At 34.3% G+C, this 9,847-nt stretch overlaps 1 protein-coding gene across 1 annotated transcript in view; it reads left to right on the forward strand.

The window, feature by feature from the left end:
- adamts7 (a disintegrin-like and metallopeptidase (reprolysin type) with thrombospondin type 1 motif, 7) overlaps positions 1-9,847 on the forward strand; it is a 133,505-nt gene that overhangs the window by 86,780 nt on the left and 36,878 nt on the right. Inside the window, exons 21-22 of the mRNA XM_079264624.1 lie at positions 3,143-3,289; positions 5,857-6,019. Of these exons, the coding sequence (XP_079120750.1) occupies positions 3,143-3,289; positions 5,857-6,019 (310 nt within the window). The remainder of the gene's footprint in view (positions 1-3,142; positions 3,290-5,856; positions 6,020-9,847) is intronic.

The raw sequence follows: 9,847 nt of genomic DNA on the forward strand, positions 1-9,847 counted from the left end.
GGACACTAGGAAAACCAGTTGGACACTGGGTCTTCAGAGGCCCCCTCGGTCCAGCAAAGCCTCCCCACCATGCACCTCCATTCTGTTCATACCGGGAACATGGAGCATATTTTTCATGTGAAATGAAAGCATTTCTCCAACATTAACCTGTCATTAAGCTTAAGTCTAGAGGTAATCATAAACAAGATTAAAGGATATCCATTTGTATATGTTGCATGAATAAACCTACACCAAAATATCTACAAAAACATGAGCATTTGTCACGATGTACATCCTTGTTGAGGTGTCAACAAGGACTTCAAGTAATATTTTAAATCAACACTCTCTTGTTCTCAGAAATGCTTATTCTGAGAAAAGACGTACATGCATAACAACTGCAACAACACACCTGCTGATCTGAAGTGGCTCTGAATGAACAGTAATACCACTCTGTAAATAATTATCCCACTACATCAATGTGCAGTGATTGATGTTTACATCGGTGTCCCTGCAGCAACTTTTAATCAAGTCCCATTTGTCGGAAAAGTTGTTTGCAATGTCAAAATAACAGATTTTCTAAACACTTTACTACCAACCCTTCCAGTGTGTACACTGCTTCTCGCCTTCTACCTGCTAGGATATGCCTCAGTCCCATAAGCAGGTTAGGTTAGGTGGGTTCTGAAAATGGATTGATGCATAGAAATAGTTGTCAAAGAAACGTGAGTGCTTTCAGATTAAATTGGCTGATAACCACAAAGGCACTTATCAAAATATGAATCATAAAAAAGGCCCTTCAGAAATTACATGATGGTACTTTGTAGATTTTTTTTAAATATGGCAGCGCCTTAGTGTAATATTTGATATGTTTCTTCCTGTCTTCCCAGTCTAGATTTAAAACTTCTGAGGCTTCTGAGGCCATCCTTCAAACAATAACAAGCTAAACAAAATTGCATTTGAAAACAAACCATTAAACAGAATTTGCTCTGAAAAGAATATTTCAGATAACTTTGGTGCTGTTCTTTGCTGTGAAAAATAAGAAGTGTTTAATTTTTAAGAGTTTGAACTCACCACAAAGTCACATTTCAGAACAATCTGAGCAGAAGTGTATAAAGTAGAAAGTAGAAGTCCTGTCTGGCAGCTCTTTCCAACCAGGTGAATTTAACTGGCTCAGCTCCACTGCAGGGTAAAATGAGCTTGTTAGTGAAAATACTTGTTCGAAATGCACAGGTAGATCCAAAAACATGGCAGGACTTCTACTTTATTTTTACTTCTACTTCTGCTTTATACCCCTCTGAATCTAAGTTTGTCTCTGTCTGACAAAACTGAAGTGTCATGGCGGATTTTCATCAAAACATTACAAAAAGGATTTTAGTTACATCTTCAGAAACTTCTAAGTGAGCAGAATATTTTTTTGACACAAGCGACAATAAACCTGTCGACATTAATGAGGGAGTGGAGGACCTGGGTTCAAGTCTCCAGTCTGACAACAGAGGTGAATCACCATGGGGCTCCTAAGTAAGGCCCTTTACCCCATAGACATCATATATACGTAGACGCCTCATTGAGCGCTGGAGAGTGAACCGGCGGCGCCGTCATATTGGATGGGTCTCCGCTTTCGAGTCTTACTGCAGAGTCAACGTAGTTTCCCCACAAAACTTTTTTTTTTGTGGAACAATGCGCATATATTACACACAAACAAAACACTTTTCTACATAACTGGTTGATAAATGATATTAACACAGTGAATAGTCTACTAAATGCAAGTGGTAAATTTTACTTCTATGAAGTGTTTATGGAAAAATATGATATTGATGCTTCTCAGAGTGTTTTACATGGTAGCATAGTTACCACCACCAAGGAGGTTATGTCGGCTTTATTTGTTTGTCTATTGTGTTTAAGATAACTAAAGTTATGAATGGATTTTAATGAAATTTCCAGGACTTGTTGGAAATGTGAAAAGGAAGAACTGATTTACTTTTGGTGGTGATCCAGATCACCGTTTGGATCCAGGAACTTTTGAAAGGCCTTGGCGGAGGTTTGCACTCGGAGTGTTTTTCTGGGTAACTTCTGAATTGTACAGTTTTAATACAATACTTTATTTTCAGACTTTGTACAACTGTATCTCGATATTGATAAATTAATAAATGTAAATAAAAGAAAGAGTCCGCTGTAGTCAAGAGAAAGCCAGCAACTATACCCGTATTTTGTTCAGCATACGGTTGCAATAACCGGCGAAATATTGAAAGCATGTTGTGGGAAATTACATTTCACATTGTTGAATAATTAATTTTACCAGATAAAAAAAGATAGACAAATCCAAATCCATCAATAAACAAACATGTTCGTATCAAATACATTCATACATTTATTTATATTGTAGCTACCTTATGTCTTAGTTAAATTGCATATAAAAATGTTTTAGCATAAAAGCATGTTGTTTTTTAATATTTTACAATGATCTGTATCATAGCAATATCTCTGCCCTTTGTAACAAACCAAACTATGAGAAAAATAACCAGGTAATAACTGGTGAAGTTATTGTTGTGTTTGGATCTACACCTTACAAATAAATGCATTGGAGGCGCATGTGGACCCATCCAAGATGGCGGCGCGATGAGACGTCAGCTCATTTTGGCAGCATGATACGGTGCGGCGTCTATGTATATATGATGTCTATGCTTTATCCCCTTTTGCTACTCAGGTGGTAAAATATAGCAGGACTTAAAGTAACTTTTGGGGATCTCAATTTAACAGTTGTTCAAACACCCAGCTGATTCTTATTTTAGGTGTGAGGACTGTTCATTTAAAAAAAAAGTTTACTTTTTACCATTTTTACCATTTCTGGATTTCTGGATCACAAATAATGGTCTTTTCATGCGTTTCATGTCTGTTAGTTAACCTAAAGCAGTGTTTCTCAATTCCAGTCCTCAGGCCCCCCTGCCATGCATGTTTTATAGGCAACCCTACTTTAACACACCTGAATGAAATAAAGGGGTCATTAACAGGCTGCAAAGAACTTGATAAGGAAGTTCAATAGTCTGACTCGGGTGCTTTGGAGGAGGAATGTGTCTAAAACATGCAGGGCAGGGGGTCCTGAGGACTGGATTTGAGAAACACTGACCTAAACAGAGATTTCACACTTCTGATATTGTGTGTTTCTCAGTGCTCCGAGGTGTGTGGCGGCGGTGAGCAGCAGCGAATTGTCACCTGTCCAGAGCAAAATCAATGCGACAGGGACCTTCAGCCCAGCAACATTCAGCCATGCAACAGCCAGCCGTGTGTTCAGTGGCTGACCGGATCTTGGGGACAGGTACTGAGGTTTTCACTCTGATCAAGCGCTTCATTGTATCAAAGCAAATTTCAGGAGATGTGTAACAATAAGTTGGCCTGGATGTGTTTTTATGTCTATAGTCATAAAAGGGGTCTCAGTAAGATTTCAATTAACTTCCATTCAAGTATATACATTTATAATGTCCCTCCACCTGTTCATTTTCAAAGCTTGAGGTATTGCAGATGTAGCGGAATATGCCTCTACTAATTCTTAATTTATTAATTACCTCAGAGCACCACTCATCACTTTTAATTAACCTAAGATTCAGGCGGATGAGACACCTGAAATAAACTCCAATTCAATAAACACAGTCTCAATTTAAAGGAGTAAATGCTAAGAATGAATGAACCAGAAATTGTGCATTCAGAAATTATGACAAGAACGGATGAATTGATTACATATTTATTGACAATGATGATAACAACACAGTAGAAGAAACCAAACAGTTAAAAAAAGGTTATTAATGGAATGGGTTAATGGATGTCTGCACGGGTTTTCAATTCTGACATTAATAAGGAACGCTGAAATTAATTAAATGAGATGGAGCAGGAAGACACTGGTTGGAATTAAGCAAATAAATCGGGATGATTATCTTACTTAGATCTTTGATAAGAACGTGTTCAATAATTCTAAATTTGGATAAGAATTCAAATTTAATTATGTAGTTAGAATTTGATGTACTGGTTTGGGACATCACAAATGTCAGAGCGCTATCAGATCCTACTTATATACTTATATATATATATATATATATATATATATATATATATATGCATATATATATATATATATGCATATATATATATATATATATATGCATATATATATATATATATATATATATATATATATATTATATATATATATAGATATCTATAGATATATATATATAGATATATATAGATATATATAGATATATATATGCATATTTATATATATATATATATATATATATATATATATATATATATATATATATATATATATATATATATATAGATATCTATAGATATATATAGATATCTATAGATATATATATAGATATATATATAGATATATATATATGCATATTTATATATATATATATATATATATATATGCATATTTATATATATATGTGTGTGTGTATGTATATACATAGATATACATATATATCTATATATCTATATATATATAGATATCTATAGATATATATATATATATATATATATATATATATATGCATATTTATATATATATATATATATATATATATATATGCATATTTATATATATATATATATGCATATTTATTTATATGCATATATATATGCATATTTATATATATATATATATATATATATATATGTGTGTGTGTGTGTGTATGTATATACATAGATATACATATATATATATATATATATATATATATATATATATATATATATATATATATATATATATATATATATATATATATATATATATATATATATATGTGTGTGTATGTATGTACCTACCTACCTACTCTTGATACAATTATGTGGAATAGGTATAGCTTGCACTGTTAATGGCAGGTAATGTCCCACAGGCAGAGAGGGAAAATTGTGCTTGTAACAAATCATTCCTTTTTCTAAGCTAACACGATCACACCGAACTAAAAGAAAAAAAAAAACACAGGAAAATGCTTGATTTTTATTACTTGTAAAATAAATAAGTGAGAATAAATATTTGATGAAAAGAATAGAACCTGTGGTTAATGTTGATCTTTGTTCCAGGAGGACACATCTGGACCTTAACCTTTAGCATAAATTAGATGCACTTAGATAAACTGCTATTGACAAAATAAAAGGATTAGAGTCCATTCACATAAATATTATCTTTTAACTACCAGCAATTTTCTGATAATGTGTTTTTCAAATGAATCTTTATTCAAATGCTTTCCAAAGCAGAGAGCAGTAGGTTTTAGTCTCTGTTTTTATATTTGCTGGCAACAGCAGAAAGTCAAACGCACTGAATGTTACCTGAAGAGTTTGAAGGAGTTAATACAATCTGATAATACTGATGAATTGCAATATTATTACCTGCTTTATTTTTTGATGCAGGACTGTTATGTATAAAACACAAAATTTGGCATTAACTTCTTTAAACACGTGACCACCCAAAAGAATTTGCATACAAAAGCTTGCTATAAGATGAATAAGATGTGTGCATCTCAAGGTTCATTTGTGTTAGAAAGAGATTTTTCCTGTGTAAAGAGAGGAAAGAAGACTCTGGATTCAGTTGTTGAGTTGGCAGTGTAAAGGTACTAAATTTGTTAAATAAAAGAATAGATATTTTGATCCCAAAGATTGATTCTGTAAACTGAAAGTATGTTGACTTTTGATCACCTGTTATTGCTCACTCCTCAAGAAGAGAAGGGTCTGAAAACAACGATGATATTACAAAGATTATGATGATGATGGGAAGGAAATAAATAGAAAATGTTTGACCTTTTATATATAAAAAAAAAAACAGTCTTTTAAAGTGTGTTAAAACAACATCAAAATCATACCCCTTTTTTACAGTGTTCAGCCTCTTGTGGGGGCGGAGTGCAGCATCGACTCATCAAATGTGTTAACACGAAGACTGAAACAGGTGAAGAGGTGGATCAAGCTCAGTGTGACCATGAGCCACAGCCTGTAAGCTCTCAAAAGTGTCATTTAGAAGAATGTGAGAGCCGCCCACCTGGTAAGTAAATCACAGTATAATCAAACATATATTTAGTTTTTTTGTTACATAGTAATAAAAGGGTTTCTGTGAGATTACTCAAGTAATACAACATTCATAGTGTGGTTTTTGCAACAGCAGAGACCAATTAAGTGGTGCATTCTTCCAGCTAAGGTTAAGGAGTTTAAAGTTCAGGTTCAGAAGGTGAAAGTCATCAGACTGATGGTCTTCTCCTGATTGCAACGCTGACAGAATTTGCATTTTGCTGCTGATGGCATCAGTGGCTGCTGTCACTGAGCACCAACTGTATTATTTTATTTAGCTTGAACACACACTTACCGGCTACTTTATTAGGATACACCTAGTTCCGAAGTTTGACCCTTCTTTACTTTTAGAATCTCTTTAATTGTTCCTGGCATAGATTCAATGAGGTTTTGGAAACATTCCACTGACATTTTGCAACATATTGATAATCCATCCTCCGTATACTGTACTATCCAGTATACCATACTATCCTGTTCCATTGAATTGAATTGAGTTGAAAAAGTTTATTTGAACATAATGAAATCTAAAAACAAAAACAAGAAAAAAAAAGACAACAAAGCAAAACAAAACATAGAAATAAGAGATGACAAAATGTTCAAAAGGAGTGGGTAGAAGCAAAAGCTTATGTAATATAATGTATATAATATGTATGTATATAATGTATATAATATGTATGTATATAATGTGTATATATGTGTGTGTGTGTGTGTGTATATATATATATATATATATATATATATATATATATATATATATATATATATATTTATTTATATTTTTGTATATAATCTTATATTCCATCACATCTAAAAATGGGTGGTAAGATCTGGTGATTGTGAAGGTCATTGAATTTATTGTCATGTTCAAGAAACTGGTTTCAGATGATTTGAGCTTTGCTTCATGGTGCATTATCATACAGGCGGTAGTCGTCAGTAGAATGTACACTGCAGTCAAACGGGAATGGACATGGAAAATATCCCCTACACCATTATATCACCACCATCAGCCTAGACCACTGATCTAAGGCAGGATGGTTCCTTGCTTTCATGCTGTTTACATCCAATTTTGACCCTAATATCTGAATGTCACAGCTAAAATGGAGACGCCTCAGACCAGGCAACTTTTTTTTTTTCTTTTCAATCATATGTTGTTTAATTTAGCTGAGTCTGTGAGAATTGTTTCCCACTCTTAGCTGGCAGGCGTGACACCCTGTGTGGTGTTCTGCTGCTGTAGCCCATCTGCTCCAGTGTTGGACATGTTGTGCATTCAGAGATGATATTCTGCATAGCTTTAGGTTGTAACAATTTTTTTAAATTAATTGTCTTCAATTTTTTTCCACAGATATTTGTTTGATCCAATTTTCTCCTCTGAAACTAAATCAGCATTTTCATCCAGACCGTGGGCCATAACTGGGTATTTTCTCTTTTTGGACCTGTCTCTGTGAACCCTAGATGTCCTGTCTTTGCAAATCCCAGTAGATCAGCAGTTTCTGAAATACTCTGAAATACCAAGTCTGTAACATTGTTACTTTTGGTAGTAACGAAAACTAGTAACTTTTAGTAGTAATTAATACTCTATGTATTACGCTATTAAAAAAAAAAAAAGTAACTATTGTTACCCTACGGTGGGTTTGTCCATACAGGCTAAATAAATACATCTGATCCAGCAGCTGTGTGTTTCTTCCAGTTTGCAGCAGTGGTGCAGCATTACATGGGCAATGGATCTTGTTATATATCTTTTATAAATATCATCAGTTGTGACTTTGTGGGATTGTTTTCCAGAGTGTAGTTGCTTACTTGTATATTCGCTGCTTCCTTTGTGAAGCCCTCCTGATTCTCTCACCGCTGTCTACAATAAATCAGTAAGCCCTGGATGTCCAACAGAACATGCAAACAGCCCATTTTGCAGTAACTCTTGTCCACAGTGGCGTTTCCTTGGTTACCGTGGCCACCATGTGATTAAATTATCATCAGCAGATGTAATCTATAAAAGCCAAATATCTTGCAGTATGTTGGTGTGGAGCTTTAGCACAATGCCAAGGAGGAAAGACATCAGCAATGATGCTTGACAAGTAATTGCTTCTGCCAATCAACCTGAAAATGATTATACGGTCATATCCAAAGACTTTCTGTAGACTTATTCTACAATATTTATTGCAAAATACCCATGAGCTGCACCTTAGAACTGAAAGATGCCCGTTATTCTCTGGAGGGGCTGTATGTGTTTTGCCTTCAGACTTGTAATACAAGGACTTTAAGAAGAGAAAAAACTAACCGTAAAAGCTGAAAGCAAGTTTTGAAAAGAATTTGAAGATTCACACAAAGCAAGTTTCCTGTTTGAGAAAAGTTTGTATGCACTTCTTCAGCAAAATGAAAGGCAATATAACAAGCTGGCTATTGCCTCTCCTTGAGAAAAATTTCTGAATGTCTTGCTACTTCAAAAGATAAACGGATAAATGGATTAAATGCAGGCTGCAGAAACCTTTAAACCTCCAATTTTATTAAAAGGGATTGTAAAAAAATTTTACATTAATAGAAAGCGGGAAATCATTTAATGACATGGTAAATGTATTGAGTTCTAAAGCTTAATGGTGTTCTTTTTGTCATAATTTCCAGTCTTTACACCTAATATGATGTTTCACTTCAAAAATCTTCACCTAAAAATCTATAAATCTAGCAATGGGCCATGGTCACCGCTTTACTTCAAAATAAACTTTGCTCTAACTTCCAATAAATTGTAGATTATACACTGTAAATGGAAAATATCATTTTTATTTGTGTTTTGCACTGAAAAGCATCTCAGAGTAGAATTATTATCAGCTACAAATTTTGAAAATTTTGAGAGTTATATATATCCACTAGTACCTTAAAGTCGTTTGCGTTAAAGGCTTCTATATTTTTGTAGATGATTTCTCCATCCTGAAGGTTTAAGGTAGAGGTTTTATTTCATGTATTTTCTGTACTTTGCATTGCTAAATGGTGCAGTGAACTCCACAAACCCCCAAATGAATCAATCTATTCATCAAACCATCTTCATTCAGAAAGCACATGGTTCTGTCAAGGTTTTAGCAATTCATCTCAGTAAAAATAAACAATTTTATATTTGTAATGTTTGATATTAATGTATAGTTGAACCATATTTATTTTCTAGCTTCTAACATAACGGGATGGGTTCAGTTCTGAATGATACTAAAGCATTCCTCAGCTACTTTCATCTTTCATGTTTCATGTTGGGTTGCATGTTTGAAGAATCCAAACGCACCCACTTCATGAAATTACATCAGTTATTTCTTTGTGACTCACTGTGCTTTAGCTCTACCTGTCTTATGTAGAAAACAATTAAATTGATTTAGTTATCTTGGACCTTATTTGGTTTTAACTAAGCAAATAGGCGATAAAGCAAGAAAAACAAATTGTCCAGTGTATTATTATTATTGTTAACCTGTATTGTTAGCAGTCAACCATAATCTTCTCAGAAGAAATATGAGATACCAGAAGGTAATCTTCAGTGATTTTTTTAAATGGATTTTAACTTTGTTTTCACTCCAGCTCTCTCCTCATTGGGGTCCTCTTCACCAAGGGCTGCCCCTTCTCTGACTGCTTGGGTGTTGCAGTGGGGGCTGTCCCTGTCTGGTGGGTTGGGATCCAGCGCTGCAGCCTTACGGTTGTGGCGTGGGTCCTGTCTGCCCGGACCCGGGTGGCCCCCATGGTGATGGCCTGGGTGGTCTTGGTTGGGGGTAGCCCTTTGTGTAGAGGCTCCCTGAGAATATCGTTTCCTTATCTGGTGCACATCTGGTGCAAATGC

This window comes from Telmatherina bonti, assembly GCF_933228915.1.
Source record: "Telmatherina bonti genome assembly, chromosome: 1".
Lineage (NCBI taxonomy): Eukaryota > Metazoa > Chordata > Actinopteri > Atheriniformes > Telmatherinidae > Telmatherina > Telmatherina bonti.